Source organism: Thalassophryne amazonica, chromosome 16 (assembly GCF_902500255.1).
Source record: "Thalassophryne amazonica chromosome 16, fThaAma1.1, whole genome shotgun sequence".
NCBI lineage: Eukaryota > Metazoa > Chordata > Actinopteri > Batrachoidiformes > Batrachoididae > Thalassophryne > Thalassophryne amazonica.
In genome coordinates, this window is record NC_047118.1 from 31,503,594 (window position 1) to 31,531,470 (window position 27,877).

At 40.7% G+C, this 27,877-nt stretch overlaps 1 protein-coding gene across 1 annotated transcript; it reads right to left on the bottom strand.

The window, feature by feature from the left end:
- mapk3 (mitogen-activated protein kinase 3) lies at positions 1 to 27,877 on the bottom strand. The gene is made up of 9 exons (XM_034189551.1): positions 27,468 to 27,877; positions 16,560 to 16,742; positions 10,285 to 10,474; positions 6,397 to 6,513; positions 6,193 to 6,307; positions 5,772 to 5,903; positions 4,766 to 4,875; positions 4,323 to 4,454; positions 1 to 200 (listed from the first exon to the last, which is right to left on the bottom strand). The coding sequence occupies exons 1-8, from the start codon at positions 27,677 to 27,679 to the stop codon at positions 4,332 to 4,334; spliced, it is 1,182 nt and encodes a 393-aa protein (XP_034045442.1). The 5' UTR covers positions 27,680 to 27,877; the 3' UTR covers positions 1 to 200; positions 4,323 to 4,331.

Genomic DNA, 27,877 nt, shown 5'->3' on the forward strand with positions numbered 1-27,877 from the left:
ACCCGACCACCCCGTCCAACCACAGAAATCAAAGTTAAACATAGCTCTCTTGCAGTAGAAATGGAAAGATAAGCAGTTACATGTTGTTGTTTTCTCTTTTTTGTTGTTTCTTAAAGATGCATTTTTCTTTTGTTTTCGCATATCATTTGGAGTCATCTTCTTCCAAGCCTCTGTGCAGCCTCGTCTCTCTTCTTCAGGGGCTAAAAAAAAGAAAAGAAAAGAAAAAATAGAAAATTTGAGTAAATAAACAATATATCTTCGATAAGTCACTTCGTTTTCATATGAACGAATGCTTTTGTAAGAAAGCACAAACCTTCTAAAGGGGCAATTTTATTTTAACGATAAAATTGCAACTGACCACTTCACTCAGTAAAACCGCCGTTACACAGGGATGAAGTCTGTTCAGCGGTCCTTGTGCGACCATGAAATCGCTGCACAACTGCAACCAGGATTTTGCAAGGCCTGCTCAGTATCTGCTCACAAACCACCACGATTGACATGAAGTATGAAGCTGCACCTGACTACAGGAGAAGAATCGCCAAGGCCAGAAGACGCTCAAATACCACACAGAGAACCGCATGGCCGTCCAGCACCCGCGCACACAGGAAGCAACTTGGGGATTATGGACTTTGTCCAAGGGTCCGTAGTGATTGTCCGGCCAGACTGGGGTTTGAACAGAGGATCCTCTGGTCTGAAGCCCACTGCTTAACCACTACACCATCATCTCCCTTTTAAACACACACAACATCCTTACAACTGTCGCCATCATGTGTAACAGGGCTCTAACAAAGTAGCAGTAAAGAGCCTGAAAGCTTGTCCACATGAACACACTCTATGGCTCTGGATTCATAACATGTGCATGTTATGCAATATGCTCTTGTACAAATAACTGAATATTTGCAAGCTGCTGGAGCCACAGCTGTATCCAGTATTATCAGTCATTTAAAAGCAAAACAAAGCATAGAATGTTACTGAGGGTTGTTCATGGTTTATTCAAATGCCTATTTTGGTAACTGAATAATCATTTTGAGTCTTTGTAATAGCAACACCAACAATATTTATGGACCACACAACAACTGGATTAATCCAGAAAGCAATCAGATTACTTGTTAATGAAAATAATTTAGCTGCACTCATACGAAAAATGCTGGGATTTTAGGTCATGGTCCAGTGCAGAGTACAGGGGTCTTCAACTCCAGTCTTTGAGGGCCGGTGAGCTGAAACTTTTAGATGTGTCACTGCTTCAACACACCTGAGTCAATTAATGAGGTCATTAGCAGCACTCTGGAGAAGTTGACTGCATACTGAGGAGGTAATTCAGCCAGGGACACATCTAAAGGGTGCAAGACACTGAGCTTCCCTCAATGACTAAAGTTGAAGACCCCTGGTCTCATACTTAAGCAGTGGGCTTGAGACCAGAGGATCCGCCAATCAAACCTCCGTCTGTCCGGAAAATCACTAAGGGCCCTTGGGCAAGGTCCTTAATCCCCAAGTTGCTTCCAGTGTACAGTGAGAGCCTTGCATGGCAGCACCCTGAAATTGGTGTGTGAATAGGAGGCATTACTGTAACATGCTTTGAACTTCTGATATAGATGTTAAAGCACTATATAAATGCAGTCCATTTGCCATTTATTTTCTGTCTTAGGAAGAGGCAAAGCTGTGCGCAAAGTTTTCATCTATGAATACCTCTTTAATTTGTGGCTATTTATCTGAATTATAATAGCCAAGTGGTCTCTGTGTGCGTCGGTGTGTGCATTATGGCTTCGATCACAATAACTAAGGAGAGCTGACATTTGCTGTTTGGTATGCTTATGTATTTTGGGTCAAGGATGAATACTGCGAATATGGAAAGTTGACAGGACTACTATTTTTGAAGAAATTATTAATTTTAGCTAACCAGAACACATGGACAATGTGCTGCAATGCAGTATGGGAGCTCTGGATTTTAAATGTTATTGTGGTTCATGTTAGTGTTATTGATTTACTGTGTTTTTGTAGTTCAGCTGGTTTAGTCAGTTTAGTTAAGAGTGATGCTGTCGTTACCATGAGTGAAATTTTGCTTTTGATGTCTTCTGGCACAGTCTCTGTGCATGTGTAAAAATTAAAAGCACCTGCTTGGAGCAGAATGCAGAGAAAAAAAAAAAATCTCTGCGTGCATTCGACTGGCGACAGCTGACATTCGCTGTTTGGTATGCTTATGTATTTTGGGTCAAAGATGACAGCCAATCAGAGCCGAGCAGCATCGTGACATCACTGGCTGATCTCTCTGGCACTCCAAAACTGCTTCCTTTCTATCTAAATATAACACGTTTCTCATATATTATGTAAAAGCTAGCAGGAAATAAAGACTTCTAACTGCAAGCGCTGTTTTGTAACCTGACACCTCGTCTGGAGTCATTTACAAGACATCTCACGGATGTTAGCATGGTGATGTCTGGTCTGGCTAGCTGCTAACACCACTTTGTTTCTGTGTAAATATAACATCTGTCATGTATTATGTAAACGCTAGCGACAAATGAACACTTCTAAAATTGAAAATGCTGTTTTTTAACCTGATAACACTTCTGCAGTGATTTTCAAGACATCTTGCGGACATCAGCATGCACGTGCATCACACGAGGTCAAAGCTAACTTCCACCTTTTCAAAAGCTCACGTATGCGCACACGCATGCCATCCTGCAGATGCCGTTTCAACTTAAATAAAATATTGTTTATTCTGCAACATCAATATAAACATACAGAGGTGTATGTATCAATGATACAGATAACACAAAGCATAAACGCTTATTTCCACTGTGGTCCTTGTGTAATTATCAAGTGAAAATATAGGGACTTGATTGAATATGTAAAGATTGTACATAAGACAATAGGATCTTAATAATTAATGTTATATATTATATTATATTATATTATATATATATATATATATATATATATGACACTTCGGAGTAACACTGTTTTAGACTCCGCGTCGTGCATTCAATCCGTATAATGTGCAGCTTCGTCGTTTAATCCTTACTTGTCTTATGTATAAGACAATAGGATCTTAATAATTTACATTAAATTTAATTTTATTTAAATTTAATTTACATTAATTATTAAGATCCTATTGTCTTATGCACTATATATATATATATATATATATATATATATATATATATATATATATATATATATATATATATATATATATATATATATATATATATATATATATATATATATATATATATATATATATATACACACATACACATATACACACACACACAACAAAAATAAACGCAACACTTTTGGTTTTGCTCCCATTTTGTATGAGGTGAACTCAAAGATCTAAAACTTTTTCCACATACACAATATCACCATTTCCCTCAAATATTGTTCACAAACCAGTCTAAATCTGTGATAGTGAGCACTTCTCCTTTGCTGAGATAATCCATCCCACCTCACAGGTGTGCCATATCAAGATGCTGATTAGACACCATGATTAGTGCACAGGTGTGTGTGTGTGTGTATATATATATATATATATATTAGTTTGCACTGAGATACCAATTAAACAACTGCAAATTATCAATAAGACAATGCTCATATGGCTGAGGGTATTTTAGCATTGCATTATTTTTAATTTGTACAATAAATACTTTTCATGAAATAATATTTAAATGCACGATTAAAACCTATTGGTAGAATACACTGTTATGATTTACTGGTAAATTAACCAATCATCTAATCCATAAATAATCAGACTATTAAAAAACAAACATTACATTCATTGGTGGGGGGTGGGGTAGATAAATTTATCAATTTCAAAAATAATCATTACTTGTATTTCACATACCGTTAAAAGCTGCATGTGTAGTTTAGGGCCATTATTTACATATTTACCATCCTCTTGGAACAACGTGACAACAGATTTACTGGCAGCTGTGAACACACACAGTGCTCCATCTAGTGGCGCATTATTAATTTGATTTAGAATTTATTTTTTTTTTAAAAAGTCAAAAAGTCGCTGTTATGCTCATACGGCCGAGGGTATTTTAGCATTGCTTTATATTTATTATTTTCAGAAAAAAATTAAACTTGAGTGATTCATTTTTAACATGAGTTTAGCCACAGCTGTTTAAGGTCACTGTGCTTCAAATTCTCAGTTTGCCCTTGTAAAGCTGCACGTTACTGCAAGTAGTCAAGCTAACACACACACACACACACACACACACACACAGCAAGTTACTGTCACTCTTAAAATCATTGTTGCTTAAACGCTCCAATATCTCCAGTGCAGCTGTGACTGGTGTAAAGAAAAAGGCTTGTTCTTATACCGGTGTGTCTCAGGAAGATGTCTGGTAGTTTTCCTGGAAACGAGCGGTTTCCTCAAAAATCAGCTCCTTCAGCTTCTCCTTGGGAAGATCATCCAGTTCCATGGAGAAAGTGAAGGGCTCCTCTGCTACAGGCTGCACACAAATACAAATACGTGAAGCATCAGCTACAACATGGTAATGACACCTTAAGAAGTCCGTCAGAACACTGTGTTCTGACTATTTAAAACACATATCATTAAAACAAATGTACGAATGGCTGCAAATAAAGTAAAAAAAAAAAAAAAAAAAAAAAAACACAACAACAACAACAACAACAACAACAAAAAAAAAGCTTTTGGCACCATGGCTGCTGTTAAATCTAATGAGGTATTATGCTTGTTAGTAATTATGTCTAGAATGTAGTTTAAGGTGTGTTGGCAGCTTAGCCTTTTGCAAATGTGTACCTCATCTGTGGGATCATAGTACTGCTCCAGGTAAGGGTGAGCCAAGGCCTCCTCAACGCTAATGCGCTTGATGGGGTTAAAGGTCAACATGCAGCATAGCAGGTCCAGAGCTGTGGAAAATTAAGAGATCACCAAAGTGACTGGTTTGCAAACTCAGTCCACAGGGACCAGTTCTGCACATCCATATTATTCACTAAATGAGTGTCATTTTCTGGTTTCATGCAACATTCATTACATATTCTAATCCAATAACATTTTTTCCGTGAATCTGATTGGTTAATCGTGTGAGATTTTGCACCGTATAATATCGGGGTAACGGTGGGAAAATAGTCGACCATTTCACATTTGGATGTTACTCCGCGCCCTGACGAGATGTCATTCCTGTTGAATATCATTCCTGTCTGCAACTGCGCATGCATGCTCAGTATTGCTGGGGCTCGGAACTGTTTTATGAACTGATTTATGCGACGACACGCACAATTCGACAGAACACCAGCTGCGCGCGCTGCTAGCTGAGAGCGAGAGAAAGTCAGGTACCGCTGCCGAAATGCGTGAATTTAAGCTACCATACGAAAGTATCGATGTGGAGTCTGATACAGAATTACCGTTTCACATTTGATGGTTTTTCACGTTTGATGGATTACTCTGCGCCCTGACTGCTGTTGGAGCAATGCTACCTCGATGGTAAGCCTTGCTGACCGAATTACCTACAGAAAAATAAACTGTGCAAACAATGGAATTGGATTAGAATGGGAATAACCCTGTTGTGTCTCATGATTTGTGGACATTCATGTTGTTACACGGTTGAAAATAGCCATTTCTCCTTTTTACTCACTTCACATACGCTTTGCCGGTAAAGCTCAATTTGCGATTGTATAACCAGCATGAACATCCGCAAATCAGACACAAAGGGGTTATTCCCTAAGAAGACACTGGCACTGTGTAGTTTTCTTGAACCATACTTTCCTAAACGTGCACAGAAGAGTCATGTGGCATTTTCTTGTACCGTTTGAGTCAGCCTTTGGGTAGATTTTGCTGAAAGGGACCCTATTTTTAAAAGGCAGGTTCTGCAAGTAGTTTCTCGCCTTCATGTTGATAATGCAGTTCAGATCTTCTTGAGATGGAGAGCCAAGGATGCCTGTCCAGAGGGGAAAACAGGAACTAACCTCTGTTCCTACAGACAGTTGTTCTTCAATGTAGTTCCTCAACTGGTAGCTACTAAACATTGCTCTACAGTTACTCTGCTACTGATGTAAGAAAAAAACTGTAATAGTATTAAAAGTTGTAAGATAATCCTGTTTCACCTACTTTGCTTTACAATCCTGTGCATCGTCTTACAAAACATGACTGGTTACCATAGCAGCGAATATTCCACCTACTTGAAAAAGAAAATACATTTCACAGTATATTGATTTAAAATGTCCCACCCAGTATGTGGTTGAGCTGGTCCAAGTAGTGTTTCCCAGGAAAAAGAGGCCTGTTGGACAGCATCTCAGCCAGGATGCAGCCCACTGACCAGATATCAATGGACTTGGAGTAGCCCTAAGTGGCACAGATGGTCAACAGACTGAGCTGACATTCAGTCACATATGTAGACTCGCAATCACCTACACACACTACTACGTGCCTACCTTTGAGTTTAGCATGATTTCTGGGGCCCTGTACCAACGTGTAGCCACGTACTCTGTCAAGAATCCTGTGTGGTCATGATCTGGGTCGGCTATCCGTGCCAAGCCAAAGTCACAGATCTGAAAATGGCATAAAGAGTCAGAGGTCAGAGACGCTGATCTGCCACCTAGTGTTAAGGTGCCCTGACACTTGCATGACTTTGATCCGCGCACTTGCACGCGCTCTGCCATGCAGGAGAGTGAACTCATCTCAAACTTGTAAACTGTGCAGGGCTTCGTGCAAGTGCGCAAATTTTTTTTTTTTTGAACTGTTCAAAATCTCCAAGCATTAATTATGTGAACATTGCGCAAACAATTCAAAAACACAGCATGTGATTGTGTCAGTGCACCGCATCACAGCACAGCTCATCTGTATGATTATAACAAGATGTTAAATTTATCATAAATGTACTTTTACAGCTGCTCATAAGAAGGAAAGAACATGCAACTCTTTTACCAAACAACTACAACATAAACATTACAAATAGTTACCTTTTAGACTGTTACAATACGTTCTCCGCCTCATTAAGCATATGAGAGAGAGAGAGAGAGAGAGAGAGAGAGAGAGAGAGAGAGAGAGAAAAAAAAAAAAGCAGCAGATGACCGGGTCCTCTGTGATTCCAGAAGTGATTAGAGGTGTTTTCAACAGCCAAACTCTGAGAAAATGATTAATCCGCTATGAAATAATTGTTTTATATACGCAGCGACCAACGCACAAAGCTCGACATCCAACAGGTGGGATTGTCACAATGAAGTGCGTGCAACTGCGCAACTGAAAGTCATGCGATCGTCAGGGCACCTTTACCTTGAGTCAGATGTAAAAGTGCAAATTACTAGAAGAGGAGCAGATTAAAAAGGCCTCATCTGCTCCCATACAGAAATCAGGAGGCGGCGCTAGAACCTATTCCAGTGCGTATTAGGTGAGAGACAGGGCTAACCGATACAATCACATTAACACTAAGGGCACTATCTAAATGCAAAAATGAGCTGTCCAGAGAGTGCAAATTTATTTGGAGTGCATCAGAGTGCACATTGCTACTTAAGCAGTGGGAAATACCAGCAAAACCTGACCATCCCTTTAAACCAGAGTGCACCAGGGGCACAGTGGCACTGAGAAAGTGGACACAGTTGGCAAAAGTTAAATGATTACAGACAACTTGTGAGATTCCACAGAAGTCATCAAAGCTCCTTTAGGTGAAACATTGCAGCAGGTAGTCTCATTTTGTTAACGGTTATCAATACACCTTTGTTATGCATTTTATGGATATAATGACACGTGTCTGAGAAGGGGGCATGGCAAAGTGAGATTTTTCCCAATCACAAACATTACATCACAGACACTGTAACCAAATGTGCACATCAGTGCACAAATAGATTTTAACACATACTAAGATGCAGATTTTGTAAAATGTGAGGTTTTGTTCTACTTCCCCACAAGCGATTTTTTTTAAAATTTCAGTAGACTCCACACACAGGCATACTAATATATTGTTGCAGGTGAATGCCGACGATACGTACACTGCATCCAAAACATATTCACAGCGCTTCACTTTTTCCGCATTTTGTTATGTTACAGCCTTATTCCAAAACAATAAAATTATTTTCCCCTCAACATGCTATTGAACATCTCTCCAGAGATGTTCAAATCGGCTTCAGGTCTGGGCTCTGGCTGGGCCACTCAAGGACATTGGCAGAGTTGTCCTGAAGCCACTCCTTTGATATCTTGGCTGTGTGCTTAAGGGCATTGTCCCGATGAAAGATGAACCCCAGTCTGAGGTCACGAGCGCTCTGGAGCAGGTTTTCCAATCAAGGCTGTCTCTGTACATTGCTGCATTCATCTTTCCCTCAACCCTAACTAGTCTCACGGTTCCTGTTGCTGAAAAACATCCTCACAGCATGTTGCTGCCACCACCATGCTTCACTGTAGGGATAGTGCCTGCTTTCCTCCAAACATGACACCTGACATTCATGCCAAAGAGTTCAATCTTTGTCTCATCAGACCAGAGAATTTTGTTTCTCGTGGTCTGAGAGTCCTTCAGATGCCTTCTGTCTAACTCCAGGTGGGCTGCCATGTGCTCTTTATTAAGGAGTGGCTTCCATCTGGCCACTCTAACATACAGGCCTGATTGGTGGATTGCTGCAGAGATGCCTGTCCTTCTGGAAGGTTCTCTTCTTTCCACAGAGGAATACTGGAGCTCTGACAGAGTGACCATTGGCTTCTTGGTCACCTCCCTGACTAAGGCCCTTCTCCCCAGATCGATCAGTTTAGATGGGCGGCCAGCTCTAGGAAGAGTCATGGTGGATCCAAACCTCTTCCTTTTACAGATGATGGACACCACTGTGCTCATTGGGATCTTCAAAGAAGCAGAAATGTTTCTGTACCCTTCCTCAGATTTGTGCCTCGAGACAATCCTGTCTCAGAAGTCTACAGAAAATTTCTTTGACTTCACGCTTGGTTTGTGGTCTGACATACACTCTCAGCTGTGGGATCTTATATGTAGACAAGTGTGTTCCTTTCTAAATCATGTTCAATCAACTGAATTTACCCCAGGTGGACTCCAATTAAGATCTAGAACAGGGGTCACCAACTCTGTTCCTGGAGGGCACCTGCCCTGCATGTTTTCTAACTCTCCTTGTTGCACTCCCAGGTAATGAACTCTATCAGGTGTGCTCAGCCAATCAAGAGCTGGAAAACAGCACTTAAAAAAAAATCAGGTGACTTGAGTAGATAGATGTGGAAAACATGCAGGACAGGTGCCCTCCAGGAACAGGGTTAGTGACCCCTGCTCTAGCAACATCTCAAGGATGATCAGTAGAAACAGGATGCACCTGAGGTCAAGTTTGAGCTACATGACAAAGGCTGTGAATACTTATGTACATGTGACTCCTTAGTATTTTTTAAAAATAAATTTGTAAAAAAAATCTTGGAAATTTTTGGGGTATTGTGCATAGAATTTTAGGAAAAAATGAATTTCAACCATTTTCAAATAAAACTAACATTAAAAATGTGCTGTGAATACTTTCTGGATGCACCGTAAGGAAGATCAGAAAACAGATGGATGGACAGCACTGTATGCTGGATAGATGATAGAGGCTAGAGTTGATTTTGAGTCACCATCATTTGTAAAATAGCATTCTCAAATCTTCCATCTGTGGAAAAAAGTTAATGTCCTTTGCCTTTGTCCCAATTGGATGGGCGTGGGGAGACGTGGTATATTTTGTGCAAAACATTTAACCATAGTATCTGTTGTAAATGGGGGGGAAGCATGTATTTGAAAATACAAACCCATTTTTGTCTCCAACAAGCACAATACAACGGTTAAACCTTCTGAAATTCGTTATTCCGTTTGGTCACCCGTAAACCCCCCCCCCCCCCCCTCCAAAAAAAAAAACAAAAAAACAGCAACAACAATATTTTGGTGCACCGAATGTCTGTAAAAGGGAACTTTGAAGTTTTGGGGTTTATCTTTTCACTCTGGAAAAAAACATTTTAATAATTACACTGTTGATTTAGAACGCAAACATCATCGTGGGCTCAAAAGCTAAATAGTGTAATTGTTTGGAGTAAGTGAAAAAACAAATGCATTTTGTAGCCACTGAATAGCTGAAAATGTCAATGTAGAAGTGTACACAGAGAGAGAGAGACACACACACCGAAGTATAATGAACGCATAAGTAAGGATACAAAATTAGCATGCACAGCATATTCCTCAAGGTGTACAAATTAAATACACAAACAGCCTTTCCCAAATTAAAATGAGACCCAGAGGAAAGCTCTCGTGTGTGCGGTAGTGAAATGACTGTAAACAAACGTTAACGTGTTGTGCATTTATGTTTGGAAGCAGAACTCACCTTGAGGTCGCAGGTGGTGTTGATGAGCAGGTTGGAGGGCTTGAGGTCACGGTGCAACACGTTGGCCGAGTGAATGTACTTTAGGCCTCGGAGGATCTGGTAGAGAAAATAGCAGACGTGGTCGTTGCTCAGCTTCTGAGTCTTCAGCAGCTTGTACAGATCTGTCTCCATCAGAGTCTGCACTATGTAGCTGGAAATATGCAAGGAGGTGCATGAGTCAAGGAGGTCAACAAGAGGATTAAGAATCTCCAGTTAAACCAACGCAAGTCCAACATAAAAAGTATGAGCATTTCTTTAGCATCTTTCTAATCCTATTATTCCTGACTACAGTGAGGCGCTTTAGAGTAAATCAGTGTTATCAGCTGTAACAGCTCATCTCTCGCTGTCACTCTCAATCTTAGCGATATTGAGGGACTCACACCCAAATTATTTTGTAGACAGATGGATTCAAAACTACTTTGTACTGCTTTTGCATTTACTGCACAGCAAGAGAGGTTACACGGCCTCAACAACAAAAGCAAACTTTATTTACAGCCTGAGTTTTAAACATGAATAAGTTCTAAATTATAATAAATAGAATCAATCCATTAAATAATTAGCTTCAAATTAATTGGAAATGTACCCCTTGCAAGGACTTCACTTGCAGAAAATGTTTAAGTACAGCACTAACTACAGCAGATGTTGCTGTTCCTATTTAAGTCTTTCTGAACCTCTACTGAAGGAGCATATGAGGTTTATAATTCAGACTCCTCCATATCTGTAGCCAGCAGAACATTAAAGCTGCACAAAACTCAATGTTTTCAAGTACCTGCTGAGGTTTAGGGATTAAAAATTCTGAATTACTGGACAGTTGAACATTCCTTAACAGTGACAAGTTGCTCAAACTAGGGATGCACGATACCACTATTTTCCAGACCGAGTACACGTATGAGTACTCGCCAATACCGAGTATCGATATAAATACAATGATACCATTACAGTTTTCTGATTACTTTGAAAACATGTTTTATTCATCAATTTTTCCTTACTTTTGGGTGGAACTGCTACCAATATCATTAGCTTTGTTTTTATTTACAAACATTTCACTTAAATCATGTAACTTCACTTTTTGACTACAACAAATTTTCCTTTAACGTCAATCGTGTGTTTCTTAACAAATATGACACTGCTAGACAACTCACTGAAATGAAACTCACTCGGTTACGCCAATCGGAGGTCACTAAAATTAACATTAAATCGGTGTGTAACTTTGCAAAAACAATGTCGGACTCTGTTTTCTCTGGGCCCCTCCCCAATCAGACCGGGAGTGACATGTTTAGCCGCATGTTCTCCTTGAATTGCTGGCTGTCTGAGTGGTGTCCAAAAAATGAGGTGGGCTTCATAGATAATTGGCAAAGCTTCTGGGGAAAACCTGGTCTTGTTAGGAGAGACGGCATCCATCCCACTTTAGATGGAGCAGCTCTCATTTCTAGAAATCTGGCCAATTTTCTTGGATCCTCCAAACTGTGACTGTCTAGCGTTGGGACCAGGAGGCAGAGCTGTGGTCTTATACACCTCTCTGCAGCTTCTCTCCCCCTGCCATCCCCTCATTACCCCATCCCCGTAGAGACGGTGCCTGCTCCCAGACCACCAATAACCAGCAAAAATCTATTTAAGCAAAAAAATTCAAAAAGAAAAAATAATATAGCACCTTCAACTGCACCACAGACTAAAACAGTTAAATGTGGTCTATTAAACATTAGGTCTCTCTCTTCTAAGTCCCTGTTGGTAAATGATATAATAATTGATCAACGTATTGATTTATTCTGCCTAACAGAAACCTGGTTACAGCAGGATGAATATGTTAGTTTAAATGAGTCAACACCCCCGAGTCACACTAACTGTCAGAATGCTCGTAGTACGGGCCGGGGCGGAGGATTAGCAGCAATCTTCCATTCCAGCTTATTAATTAATCAAAAACCTAGACAGAGCTTTAATTCATTTGAAAGCTTGTCTCTTAGTCTTTTCCATCCAAATTGGAAGTCCCAAAAACCAGTTTTATTTGTTATTATCTATCGTCCACCTGGTCGTTACTGTGAGTTTCTCTGTGAATTTTCAGACCTTCTGTCTGACTTAGTGCTTAGCTCAGATAAGATACTTATAGTGGGCGATTTTAACATCCACACAGATGCTGAGAATGACAGCCTCAACACTGCATTTAATCTATTATTAGACTCTATTGGCTTTGCTCAAAAAGTAAATGAGTCCACCCACCACTTTAATCATATCTTAGATCTTGTTTTGACTTATGGTATGGAAATAGAAGACTTAACAGTATTCCCTGAAAACTCCCTTCTGTCTGATCATTTTTTAATAACATTTACATTTACCCTGATGGACTACCCTGCAGTGGGGAATAAGTTTCATTACACTAGAAGTCTTTCAGAAAGCGCTGTAACTAGGTTTAAGGATATGATTCCTTCTTTATGTTCTCTAATGTCATATACCAACACAGAGCAGAGTAGCTACCTAAACTCTGTAAGGGAGTTAGAGTATCTCGTCAATAGTTTTACATCCTCATTGAAGACAACTTTGGATGCTGTAGCTCCTCTGAAAAAGAGAGCTTTAAATCAGAAGTGTCTGACTCCGTGGTATAACTCACAAACTCGTAGCTTAAAGCAGATAACCCGTAAGTTGGAGAGGAAATGGCGTCTCACTAATTTAGAAGATCTTCACTTAGCCTGGAAAAAGAGTTTGTTGCTCTATAAAAAAGCCCTCCGTAAAGCTAGGACATCTTTCTACTCATCACTAATTGAAGAAAATAAGAACAACCCCAGGTTTCTTTTCAGCACTGTAGCCAGGCTGACAAAGAGTCAGAGCTCTATTGAGCTGAGTATTCCATTAACTTTAACTAGTAATGACTTCATGACTTTCTTTGCTAACAAAATTTTAACTATTAGAGAAAAAATTACTCATAACCATCCCAAAGATGTATCGTTATCTTTGGCTGCTTTCAGTGATGCCGGTATTTGGTTAGACTCTTTCTCTCCGATTGTTCTGTCTGAGTTATTTTCATTAGTTACTTCATCCAAACCATCAACATGTTTATTAGACCCCATTCCTGCCAGGCTGCTCAAGGAAGTCCTACCATTATTTAATGCTTCAATCTTAAATATGATCAACTTATCTTTGTTAGTTGGCTATGTACCACAGGCTTTTAAGGTGGCAGTAATTAAACCATTACTTAAAAAGCCATCACTTGACCCAGCTATTTTAGCTAATTATAGGCCAATCTCCAACCTTCCTTTTCTCTCAAAGATTCTTGAGAGGGTAGTTGTAAAACAGCTAACTGATCACCTGCAGAGGAATGGTCTATTTGAAGAGGTTCAGTCAGGTTTTAGAATTCATCATAGTACAGAAACAGCATTAGTGAAGGTTACAAATGATCTTCTTATGGCTTCGGACAGTGGACTTATCTCTGTGCTTGTTCTGTTGGACCTCAGTGCTGCTTTTGATACTGTTGACCATAAAATTTTATTACAGAGATTAGAGCATGTCATAGGTATTAAAGGCACTGCGCTGCGGTGGTTTGAATCATATTTGTCTAATAGATTACAGTTTGTTCATGTAAATGGGGAATCTTCTTCACAGACTAAAGTTAATTATGGAGTTCCACAAGGTTCTGTGCTAGGACCAATTTTATTCACTTTATACATGCTTCCCTTAGGCAGTATTATTAGACGGTATTGCTTAAATTTTCATTGTTACGCAGATGATACCCAGCTTTATCTATCCATGAAGCCAGAGGACACACACCAATTAGCTAAACTGCAGGATTGTCTTACAGACATAAAGACATGGATAACCTCTAATTTCCTGCTTTTAAACTCAGATAAAATTGAAGTTATTGTACTTGGCCCCACAAATCTTAGAAGCATGGTGTCTAACCAGATCTTTACTCTGGATGGCATTTCCCTGACCTCTAGTAATACTGTGAGAAATCTTGGAGTCATTTTTGATCAGGATATGTCATTCAAAGCGCATATTAAACAAATATGTAGGACTGCCTTTTTGCATTTACGCAATATCTCTAAAATCAGAAAGGTCTTGTCTCAGAGTGATGCTGAAAAACTAATTCATGCATTTATTTCCTCTAGGCTGGACTATTGTAATTCTTTATTATCAGGTTGTCCTAAAAGTTCCCTAAAAAGCCTTCAGTTAATTCAAAATGCTGCAGCTAGAGTACTGACGGGGACTAGCAGGAGAGAGCATATCTCACCCGTGTTGGCCTCTCTTCATTGGCTTCCTGTTAATTCTAGAATAGAATTTAAAATTCTTCTTCTTACTTATAAGGTTTTGAATAATCAGGTCCCATCTTATCTTAGGGACCTCGTAGTACCATATCACCCTAATAGAGCGCTTCGCTCTCAGACTGCAGGCTTACTTGTAGTTCCTAGGGTTTGTAAGAGTAGAATGGGAGGCAGAGCCTTCAGCTTTCAGGCTCCTCTCCTGTGGAACCAGCTCCCAATTCAGATCAGGGAGACAGATACCCTCTCTACTTTTAAGATTAGGCTTAAAACTTTCCTTTTCGCTAAGGCTTATAGTTAGGGCTGGATCAGGTGACCCTGGACTATCCCTTGGTTATGCTGCTTTAGACGTAGACTGTGGGGGGGTTCCCATGATGCACTGTTTCTTTCTCTTTTTGCTCTGTATGCATCACTCCGCATTTAATCATTAGTGATCGATCTCTGCCCCCCTCCACAGCATGTCTTTTTCCTGGTTCTTTCCCTCAGCCCCAACCAGTCTCAGCAGAAGACTGCCCCTCCCTGAGCCTGGTTCTGCTGGAGGTTTCTTCCTGTTAAAAGGGAGTTTTTCCTTCCCACTGTAGCCAAGTGCTTGCTCACAGGGGGTCGTTTTGACCGTTGGGGTTTTTCATAATTATTGTATGGCCTTGCCTTACAATATAAAGCGCCTTGGGGCAACTGTTTGTTGTGATTTGGCGCTATATAAAAAAAAAGTTGAGTTGATTGATAACTGAAGTGAAACTGTTCATCTCCACCATTATTTCTGAGGACTAAAAGCCTTTTTTGAAAATGTGAGGGACAGATTCATTTTGATGGAAAGAAGCTTCTCTGTGTTATCAGCTGTGAGCCTGTTTCTGTTTTTATCTACGATGTGACAGTGAGCTAAACAGCCTTTCACTTGCCACACTATTTTTTAACTTTTAATTAAATATGTACAGGTAACATACCATAAATGCCCCCCGCCCCAACGGTGGAACATGTAAATATTGGAGGAGCACGGCATGCATGTCGCGCGGCATCTCGGCAATATATGGAGGCAAAACAGAGTAATTTTAACATTATTTGATTTTTTGTTTGTGGATCATGGGATAACTTCCTTGTGTTCAGACAGAACAGCCCGTTGCCTGCAGTAACTGAGCCGTTAAGGAGGTGCAGTGAGTCAACTTCTGGCACAAAGTGCAGCTCGTGGAGGTGAGTGGGGGGTCCAAACACAGCACCAGAGATTACGCAAACGGATTACACCTGTAGCGGACCGAGACGGTCTCCCATCGGCTGAAACTCACCAACCTGATGGACAATCTCCGACGCTGAAACCGATCTGGGTTCTGACGGAGGAACTGGTGCAAAGTGCCGAAGTCACAAAGGAACCTTTTTTTCAGCCACACGCAGAATTAAAGTATTTTCAGATGTTGTGTTCCAAACTCAGGAGGCTTTATGTGGATTATTTTTCATTCAGGACTGTATGATGATGAAGTCCACAAACAGCTTATAGTGCAGAAATTTCAGAGCATATGCGTGAAAATCCCACATTGAGAGGTTGACATCACGCTGCTGTAAAGGGGTATTGGGTCATGTAGTATCGGAGATGTTTTATGAATACAAGTACCAGTAAATGAATACGGGATCAGGTCGATACCCAATACTGGTATCGGGATCGGTGCATCCCTAGCTCAAACTTATGAACGACTATCACATTGAAACCGAGAACACACAACATTGTAAGAGCACAATGATTTTACTTTTATGTTTCCTTTTTTCTTTTTGGAAATTTCCAGTAAGAATTTCTACGAAATGTTTATGATGATTTTGTTGTCAGGAGTACACATATACACACACAAAATAAACTTGATTTGTGAAATGTTTGTAGCTTAAGAAACAAAACAAACAGTTTGGTGGATTTGTTCAACTGAAACCAAATATTTAAAATCTTAAACATTAAAATCTTGCAGACAAATACAGCCATGCCCTCATTATAAAAGCATGAAAGGATACACATCCCTCATGTTGTCTATGTGTTGTGCCCTGAGAATGTCGTTGATGCCGATGATATTCTCATGGTGAAAGCGCAGCAGGATCTTGATTTCTCTCAGCGTGCGCTGGCAGTACGTCTGGTGCTCAAATGGACTGATTTTCTTGATGGCTACACGCCGGTCCATTAAGTTGTCAAGAGCAGAGCTGGATAAGACAGATGTGGAAAAAAGAAGAAAATATCTCTGGTTACAGTGCACTCAAACTGTATTAGAAACTGGATTAGACTCGTGTTTCCCCTCAAAGTATGTTGAAAACAAGTTCCACTTCTGTATTGTGTACTACAGCCACAGTCTTGATTGCAGATGGAGATTAAGTAGGGATGAGAAAAGATGTGGACTGTGGGCTTCTGGGACCCTTAAGCTTACAAACTTCAACAACATTTAGGATCCAAATTCTGTCTATTAATAATGACTAGACAGTTACACTCCACCAAACAGGTCACCTTGTTTTTTCCACTTAATGAGTTTGAAAGGAAACCCTTTTCATTAATAAATGGGAATTGTGCTCCCCAACACACACACACCTTAATAGTAAGTCCCTTCGGCTGCTCCCTTGTTTTTTTTTCTTGTTCTTGTATTTTTTTTTTTTTTTTTTTTTTTTTTTAAACTTGGTGCCTCCACAGCATCTGCATGTTGAATTGACACAAATCTTACGCCGGACGCCCTTCCTGATGCAACGCTACATTGCATAGAGAAATGTGGCAGGGGTGGAGTTTGAACCGGGAAGGTTTCGTACTGAAATCAAGCACACTAACTACACTCAACAAAAATATAAACGCAACACTTTTGGTTTTGCTCCCATTTTGTATGAGATGAACTCAAAGATCTAAAACTTTTTCCACATATACAATATCACCATTTCTCTCAAATATTGTTCACAAACCAGTCTAAATCTGTGATAGTGAGCACTTCTCCTTTGCCGAGATAATCCATCCCACCTCACAGGTGTGCCATATCAAGATGCTGATTAGACACCATGATTAGTGCACAGGTGTGCCTTAGACTGCCCACAATAAAAGGCCACTCTGAAAGGTGCAGTTTTATCACAGCACAATGCCACAGATGTCGCAAGATTTGAGGGAGCGTGCAGTTGGCATGCTGACAGCAGGAATGTCAACCAGAACTGTTGCTCGTGTATCGAATGTTCATTTCTCTACCATAAGCCGTCTCCAAAAGCATTTCAGAGAATTTGGCAGTACATCCAACCAGCCTCACAACCGCAGACCACGTGTAACCACACCAGCCCAGGACCTCCACATCCAGCATGTTCACCTCCAAGATCATCTGACACCAGCCACTAAGACAGTTGCTGGAAAAATCGGTTTGCATAACCAAAGAATTTCTGCACAAACTGTCAGAAACTGTCTCAGGGAAGCTCATCTGCATGCTCGTTGTCCTCATCGGGGTCTCGACCTGACTCCAGTTCGTCGTCGTAAGCGATTTGAGTGGGCAAATGCTCACATTCGCTGCCGTTTGGCACGTTGGAGAGGTGTTCTCTTCACGGATGATGTGAAGGAGATGTGTTGCACTGCATGAGGCAAATGGTGGTCACACCAGATACTGACTGGTATCCCCCCCCCAATAAAACAAAACTGCACCTTTCAGAGTGGCCTTTTATTGTGGACAGTCTAAGGCACACCTGTGCACTAATCATGGTGTTTAATCAGCATCTTGGTATGGCACACCTGTGAGGTGGGATGGATTATCTCAGCAAAGGAGAAGTGCTCACTATCACAGATTTAGACTGGTTTGTGCACAGTATTTGACGGAAATGGTGATTGTGTATGTGGAAAAAGTTTTAGATCGTTGAGTTAATCTCATACAAAATGGGAGCAAAACCAAAAGTGTTGCGTTTATATTTTTGTTGAGTATAGTTGGCCACCACCCCTGCACACGCGCGCACACACACACACACACACACACACACCCCCCCCTTAATAATATTTAAAAGCATGCTTGTCTCAAAACCTTAATATGACAAATGAAATTTGGTCCAAAACCAATAGCAATTAGCTCATGCTGAAGTTGTAAACATTTTTGTATTGTCATCCACCAGCACCTTTACCAAAAAATAGTACTGATAAGTATATAAAAAGTAAACTCGAAGTATACTTCAAACATACTTGCATATACTACTTTTTGGTAAGGGCAGTGCAGCTGTAAGAAATCCAGGAGTGGCCGAACACTGTTTTTTGCAAACAACATTTATAACTTGGGGGGGGGGGGGGGGGGGGGGGGGGGGGAATTTATTTAATTTGATTTTAAAAAAAAAATTTGATTTTTTTTTATTTTTATAAATTGGAATATGAATATTTGGTCATTTCAAATTTGGTTTTCTGTTGGCCTTTAAATAAAGCCCCTAATACTACATTTTAACTGAAAATCTAGGGTGCCTCAATCTTTCACATAGCACTGTACATTTTAAGACAGCCATACACTGTACCTTGCGTATGGCTTCCATTTATACTACTGCAAGTTAAGCACATAAAATGCAGGCCTAGATCCCGCTGGCACGCAGCAGAAATCCCATACATTTTGCAGCCCGTGATTTGGCATTACCTGCATGTATGTATCGCTGGGTTTTTTGCAAGGCACTGGATACATTTTCATTTTTGCACTAATGGCAAGGGAATCTGACCTGTCTTTCTCTCTTGAGCAAATTATCGAGCGCACTCAAACAATTAATGCATACTTGGCGGACAACCTGATAGTCTAGAGATGGCATGAATTGTTGGGTGTTACGTTATACCGTGGTGGACGCAATGTCTGACACCAGCAGCAAATATAATTCCTCTAATATATCGCATTTCCAGTGGTGGGCACAGTTCCGCTAATCCGCTAACCGTTAATTATCAAATTTAACTTTTTTGTTAGCAGATTAGCTTTTCAGCTTACTTCAAAAACCATCAGCGTTGTCCATCAGCAAAAACCATCAAACCATTAGCTTCTGATAAATTTAGTTCCGATAACTTTTAGGTTGCTAACTTTTTTTTTTTTTTTTTTTTTTTTACAGAGTAATGGTGAAAGACATTTATAAACCCTGTTAGCTCCTGTCTGCTACATATTTTGCAGTAGTGAGGCAACTAAGAGGAGCTGAGCTCAACTCCACCCCAGCAGAAGGAACCTGGCTGTCGAGCTGCTACAAAAAAAACAAAAGTCGTTACCCTTTACAGCGGTCCAGCCGTGAGGCCGAAGTCCTCAAAAGGAAAGCAGGTTTGACTTATGGTTTTGATTTATAAACCAAATTAATCCAGATAGTTTAACTACTTTAATGTCAACTCTGTCAATTGCACAATGTGAAAATATAACCATATAATGTGTGTGTATATTCATGGTCATTTGCATTCAGAAACGCCCTCAATTAACCATGTAAGTGGCAAAAGATTAATTTATTGCTTGTGTTCCTTGTCGGAACTTTTGTGAAACTGAGATCAAGGTGTTTGTGTGAGAGCACAGCAGTGAAATAATAAATGTGAAAAATAAATAAATCTAGATAGAGCACCACGCTCGTACAGCGCAAACCTCCGCCAACACTAGTTTTCAATTCCACAAATTTTTACCGTGGAAAAAAATTATCAAGGTCAAAGTCCTGCTAGAAGTGCCATTTCATAAGATAAACTAGAATACAAAATATAGATCAAAGGGGCTTTTCAATATTAAAATCAAATATCTACTAAATCTGCAATACGGATCAGATGTGGATCAAACAGTCTTCATTGAGAGCACCAGTTTGCACCTCATTGTCACAAATAAGACTGATTGGGGCCCCTTTTGATTAAGATACGAGGTCTGTTAGAAAACTATCCGACCTTTTTATTTGTTGCAAAAACCATATGGATTTGAATCATGTGTGATTGCATCAGCCAAGCTTGAACCTTCGTGTGCATGTGTGAGTTTTTTCACGCCTGTCGGTTGCGTCATTCGCCTGGGAGCAGGCTTTGTGTGAGCAGTGGTCCACCCCTCTCGTCGGATTTTTATTGCGAATAAATGTCTGAACGATTTGGAGCTTTGCTGCATCAAATTTTTCCAGAAACAGAGAGACCTCCAGGTGGACACCATTCGGAAAATTCAGATGGCTTTCAGGGACGATTTTATGGGGATTACACAGATTGAGGAGTGCTCCAGGCCGGTTTTAAAGACCCGCCCACAGCAACATGAGAACGCGGCGCACTCCGAGCGCCGATCGACAGGTTAAAACCCCGCTGAAACAACCAAATCATTTCCAAAGTGAAGGCTTTGTTGATCCGGGACGTCGTCTGAGTTCCACAGAAATGGCAGAAGAAGTGGACATCAGCACTTTTTTGGCACATTCCACTGTTACAGGAGTTTTTGTCATGGAAAGAGAAGCGGAGGGATGCGCCACGGAGCCGCTCATGGCGCGGACAAAAGCACCTCCGCGTTGGTCTCACAGGATGGCTTTCAGATGGCTTCTGGTTGCTTTTCAGTCGTGTAACTATCCGAGAAATTGTGGATGAGCTGGACATGCCAGAACATGTCCTGTGAGGCTTCATCACGGCATTGCTTTGCGCCATGCGGCTCCATCCCGATGCGCAAATTTCTCAGCACGTCTGTCTCAATGTGCCGAAGAAGTGCTGATGTCCACGTCTTCTGCAATTTCTGTGGTACAACCCCTGGCAATAATTATGGAATCACAGGCCTCGGAGGATGTTCATTCAGTTGTTTAATTTTGTAGAAAAAAAAGCAGATCACAGACATGACACAAAACTAAAGTCATTTCAAATGGCAACTTTCTGGCTTTAAGATACACTATAAGAAATCAAGAAAAAAAGATGGTGGCAGTAACGGTTACTTTTTTAGACCAAGCAGAGGAAAAAAAAATATGGACTCACTTAATTCTGAGGAATAAATTATGGAATCACCCTGTAAATTTTCATCCCCAAAACTAACACCTGCATCAAATCAGATCTGCTCGTTAGTGTGCATCTAAAAAGGAGTGATCACACCTTGGAGAGCTGTTGCACCAAGTGGACTGACATGAATCATGGCTCCAACACAAGAGATGTCAACTGAAACAAAGGAGAGGATTATCAAACTCTTAAAAGAGGATAAATCATCACGCAATGTTGCAAAAGATGTTGGTTGTTCACAGTCAGCTGTTTCTAAACTCTGGACCAAATACAAACAACATGGGAAGGTTGTTAAAGGCAAACATACTGGTAGACCAAGGAAGACAAAGCGTCAAGACAGAAAACTTAAAGCAATATGTCTCAAAAATCGAAAAATGCACAACAAAACAAATGAGGAACGAATGGGAGGAAACTGGAGTCAACGTCTGTGACCGAACTGTAAGAAACCGCCTAAAAGAAATGGGATTTACATACAGAAAAGCTAAACGAAAGCCATCATTAACACCTAAACAGAAAAAACAAGGTTACAATGGGCTAAGGAAAAGCAATCGTGGACTGTGGATGAAAGTCATATTCAGTGATGAATCTCGAATCTGCATTGGGCAAGGTGATGATGCTGGAACTTTTGTTTGGTGCTGTTCCAATGAGATTTATAAAGATGACTGCCTGAATAGAACATGTCAGGTAAAGGCACTGGGGAGATGGCTGTCATTACATCATCAATAAATGCACAAGTTTACGTTGATATTTTGGGACACTTTTCTTATCCCATCAACTGAAAGGATGTTTGGGGATGATGAAATCATTTTTCAAGATGATAATGCATCTTGCCATAGAGCAAAAACTGTGAAAACATTCCTTGCAAAAAGACACATAGGGTCAATGTCACGGCATAGGGTCAATGTCAACGAGCAGATCTGATTTGATGCAGGTGTTAGTTTTGGGGATGAAAATTTACAGGGTGATTCCATAATTTGTTCCTCATAATTGAGTGAGTCCATATTTTTTTCCTCTGCGTGGTCTAAAAAAGTAACCGTTACTGACTGCCACAATTTTTTTTTCCTGATTTCTTATAGTGTTTCTTAAAGCCAGAAAGTTGCCATTTGAAATGACTTTAGTTTTGTGTCATGTCTGTGATCTGCTTTTTTTTCTACAAAATTAAACAACTGAATGAACATCCTCCGAGGCCGGTGATTCCATAATTTCTGCCAGGGGTTGTAGTCAGACGATGTCCCGGATCAACACAGCGTTCAGTTTGGAAATGAACGGCATATTCCACTGTTACAGGTGTTTTTGTCATGGAAAGAGGAGCGGAGAAATTTGCGCGTCGGGACGGAGCCGCATGGCGCAAAGCAAAGCCGTGATGAAGCCTCACAGGACATGTTCTGGCATGTCCAGCTCATCCACAATTTCTCAGATAGTCACACGACTGAAAAGCCACCAAAAGCCGTCTGAAAGCCGTCCTGTGAGACCAACACGGAGGTGTTTTTGTCCGCGCCATGAGCGGCTCCGTGGCGCATCCCTCCACTTCTCTTTCCATGACAAAAACTCCTGTAACAGTGGAATGTGCCGAAAAAGTGCTGATGTCCACGTCTTCTGCCATTTCTGTGGAAGTCAGATGATGTCCCGGATCAACAAAGCCTTCACTTTGGAAATGATCTGGTTGTTTCAGCAGGGTTTCAGCCTGTCGATCGGCGCTCGGAGTGCGCCGCGCTCTCAGTCGCTGTGGGCGGTCTTTAAACCGGCTGGAGCACTCCTTAATCTGTGTAATCCCCATAAAATCGTCCCTGAAAGCCATCTGAATTTTCCGAATGGTGTCCACCTGGAGGTCTCTCACAGTTTCTGGAAAAATTTGATGCAGCAAAGCTCCAAACCGTTCAGACATTTTATTCGCAATAAAAATCCGACGAGAGGGGTGGACCACTGCTCACACAAAGCCTACTCACAGGCGAAAGACGCAACCGACAGGCGTGCAAAAAACTCACATGCGCACAAAGGTTCAAGCTTGGCTGATGCAATCACACGTGATTCAAATCCATGTTTTTTGCAAAAAATAAAAAGGTTGGGTAGTTTTCTAACAGACCTCGTATAATGCAAAGCACCAAATGCGCTTTTCAATATTAAATTCAAATTTCCATAAAATCCACAATCCAGATCAGATCAAACTTTCAGGCGATAGTGAGTGCCAAGCAGTTTGAACCCCACCTTTGGTCAAGATTATTCACTCATGATGTTTATTTAGACATCAAAATCACTAATAATGGCTGTTACCATTTTGACCACAATGCAGAAGTAGATAGAGTGTGGGGCAGCTTTACTGCTTGTCATGGACAGAGAGATGTGCCTGGCATAGAGGAAGGAAAGAAAATGGTAGACCAACCTGTTACCTCAATGTTTCTGGTGCCTTTAAGAAACTTCTTCAGGAATGACAGGAAAGGTGTACAGAGTTATTACAATTTTTTTCTGCTCCACCTATAGTGCATGAAGATACAGTATTCTAAAGACCACTGGACCTGCTGTGATGCTAGCATTAACCCTGAAGCTCCTTAGCACAAGCGAGACAAAAGTTTACTTTTGGGATGAATAGTGGTGGACATATGTGCAGATAGCAAATAATGCAGTCATTTGTGTTGAATATTGTGCAGCATTTTCTCAACAGTTACTTCACTGTGTTGCGAGACATTTATATGCATGTGCATACTCTGGATGGGACTCTGGTTCCAAATTCATCAGAATTGGATGCTTCAGATGCTATCAATGCCTCTTAACATTGTGATCATGTTATTTTAACATAGCTGCATTGCAAAAAACGCATGTCATAATGTTACATCTGATATCGTGCTATCAATATCTGCACTGAGCATCAAGAGAAACAGCTGCATTGACACTGAAAACCTATATAAGCCAATATTTTTTTTTCAAACACAGGAAATTGATTATGAATCAACAATGAATCAGGCCGATAATGACAATCTATGCCATCAGCAAAACCTTATCTGTCCCAACCCAAGCACATATGCTTAACTGAAGCCCAGATTCACCCGGGTGTGTAATGTGTGTACGTCTGTTACACTACATCACAAATATGAAATTTTGCAGTACACATTTGTGTGGCTGTTGGCTAAGTGTGCTTGTTTCCAGTGCAGAAGGTTCCCGGTTCAAAACCACCCTTACAAATTCTCCAATAAGCAGTTGCGTCAGAAAGAGCATCTGGCGTAAAACTTGTGCCAAAAAAAAAAAAAATAAATAAGAAAACATGCAGATCCACCTCGGACCTGCTGTGGCAACCCTGAGTGGAAAAAAGAGAGATGCGAAAGGCATTTACTTTATTGCATTTTACCAAATATGGCTGCAATCCACCGCATAAACCTACACATAAGACTACAACATGAATGGCCTATGCAAAAATGCTCAATAAACCTTCCTTTTATGGTAGCAACATGCAGGGTCAATTAAAGATTACACAAAGGGACTACAGGGACAATCCAGATGAAATTTAAAACAAAGCAGCCACTTTCATATTGTCTTTTGTTGTTTTTAATGTGTGACCTTTTTTTCTTCCTGAAGCAATCTCTGCATTTCAAGTTCGAAGCTTATGTTAGGAAAAAGGTACACTGCAAGTGTTCACAATGCATGAGAAACACTGTTTTAATTATGGTTTTTTTTAATCCTTAGAAAACCTACAATAAAATAGAAAAAAAAATATGGGGCTATTCCACAGTGGGCCGTTCCTTCCCGTTTAATCCCGAAGTGCAAATCTGGACAAATTTTGAAGTATCATAGTAACTTATTGATCCATATGTGTGGATCTTGAACAAACCTGGTATACATAGTACATATGGCCATCATCGGCACCAGATTTGAAGTAGGGATCCAATTTATGAACTACTGAAAAATTTCATCCCGATTTTCAAAATCGGTGATAGTACATGGTAGCTTCCAGGTATTAGCAGTTTTAACAGCGTCAATCATGTAAACGTCTTTAAACAGGGTATTCGTAGTGACTACAACTTGAAACTCATTTGATCGTGCGCCATTGAGGTAAAAATCTGAAGCCAAAGCAGCGTTTGTTGTGGTTTTTGTCTAAAGGTGAAAAGCTCAATCATGTCTGAGTGAGGGCAAAGCTCCTTTCTTTCGGTTTTTTTTTCAGGCGGGTTGCCAAGTCTGCACTTTATAATCCAGCCAGTTGCCAGGTTTGCATTTAATAAGACAGACTGTTAACAGGCAAACCAGATTAAGCAGTTTCATCCCGTTTTAGCAATTTTTTTGCATTGTGGGTGATTGCAGAACATCCAGAACATCATGAAAAAGGGGTGTTAGAGAAGAAAAGGATTACATTTATATTGAAAATATAATCAACTACCTGGTAATTGGATGGAGAATAAACTATACCCCCCCCCCCCCCCAAAAATAAGCAAAATGCAGCAAATTTAACACCATCCTCGACCTCTCTATTCACCCTTTTCAGTTTTCAAATCCAGCAAAACCTTGGAGAGTTCGCCGTGCTGCGAGATCTCAGTAACATTGAGAACTGCATTGATACGCCCTGATCACGCTGCACTTTAACCGCTGCACATGGACAACACCATTAACATTGCAACATAAAACTATTTTTATATTGTGCCTAAAACTCTCGTGAATATATTCTCTGGGTTTATAGACGTTATTGCATTTGTTTTATGTAAACATGCGAGAATCACAGGCTGTCTCTATGTTATTTTCAATGGGAGCTGGTGTGAGCTACGCTCACTTCCTGATGATGTTGCTCGGGGGGAAAGTGAAGTTTGCTCTTTAACATCTTTATTATTGTTCTTTACAGCACTGTTTGTCCTCTTTGTTCCAGACTAATATATATAATATGTCTGAAAATCGGTTTGCATTTATTAAATTCCACGCAGATTAAACGTAGTAGACATGGATTATTTGTTATATTTGTTTTAGCAAGTTTTCAGGGTATCATGCAGCAGTCTCTTATTAACATGATGAAAAGCATAAAAAAAAATTACATTTTTGTAGTACAATATTCATTGACAATTGTGTTGTGGATTATGTTGTTTTGACTGCAGCGACTGTCTGGCGCGCAAGGGATTGTGGGATACACAAAAACCCCGAATATAAATTAAAAAGGTGAGAATTAAAAACTTTTTGAAAAGACTATTACAAAAATGTTTATGTATAATTGGGGTTAAATTTAGGGTCTGGGTTATGCACAATTAATGCCAACACCCCCCTGCACCCAAAACTTGAAAATATATTCATCTTTAAAGCTGGTACACACAGACAATAACGTCAAATCCCGAGTAGGTTTCTATCATAAAAAATACAGTGGGTGTACACATTGTTTACAAACACGACTATGACGACACAAAACAAAACGCTGCAACTCCACTGAAATCAATGTGGAACCCGCACTTATACAGGGCGCAGTCCTGTCGCATCTAATCGCAGTTAAAACAGTGGTCTCGACATTGATATTAAGTGCAACAGAGTTGCACAACATGCCCACACAAGGCTGGAGATCACGCACGATAACACGGGGCGAGCAAAGGCCTCAGCAAGAGAAGGGGAGAGAAAAAAAATATCCCACTCATATCCTCTGCAGCCGCATTTGCTGCAGGCTGCATGTTTAACGACCGAAAGTCAAGATCAGATCGTGTTTCTGAGACTGAAGCCAGAATCGGCGATAACCAAATTGTCTTTGCGGTAAAATGCAACATGCAGCAGATTTTATTGTGTGACAGCAAAAGACGTCCTGCGCAATCACTCCCGATATGGTTTCCTGTATAGCACAGCCACGCCTGTAGCCAGTCAGCTACCAGACGAACAATAATTCACCAGCGTCTGCTAACTGCTTTCTGATATTACACACACGGCGCTATATCACGTTCGTACATTTACGTAACAATGTTACTAGTTACATTAGACAGTGCGGAGAATCTGCTAACCAGCAGCTTGCGTTAGCTAGCACGTTTGGTTTACATACTACGGCAGCACGAACTCACCAAACCATTCCGTACGCTCCCTCCCCGATGTACGACAGGTTGGTGTAGCGGGGGCCCACATCAAATATTTGGCCCTTGACGGACTCGGACCCGGGTTTGGGTCCCGCAGCTCCGGGAGCTCCATCATGCGCAACAGTGCCAGCCACCCCGGCAGGAGCAACGCAGTCCGAGTTCGCGGCCCCAACCGCTGCAGTGCTGCTCGAATCCGCCATTCTTCCTCCAAAGCGCTCCTGTGCTGTCGGTGACAGTTACCGAAGGACCGCCGTGGCTCTCAGGCCGATGAAGCGTTCGTCAGGAGCGGATTGTTCACGGAGCGGAGATCGGCCCCTCTTTTCCAACTACTGGTCGTGCGCGAGCGCCGATTTGATCATTGGTGGTAGCACAGAGCGTAAGTGCGCGTGCTGCCAAAT

Bases quoted from the DNA above. Each gene is read 5' to 3' on its own strand.
- mapk3 (XM_034189551.1), bottom strand. From the start codon at position 27,679: ATGGCGGATTCGAGCAGCACTGCAGCGGTTGGGGCCGCGAACTCGGAC. The intron at 6,514-10,284 runs GTGAGTTCTGCT...TGCCATTTTCAG, and splicing joins ACACCACCTGCGACCTCAAG to ATCTGTGACTTTGGCTTGGC. The intron at 4,455-4,765 runs GTACACATTTGC...ATTTGTGTGCAG, and splicing joins ACTATGATCCCACAGATGAG to CCTGTAGCAGAGGAGCCCTT.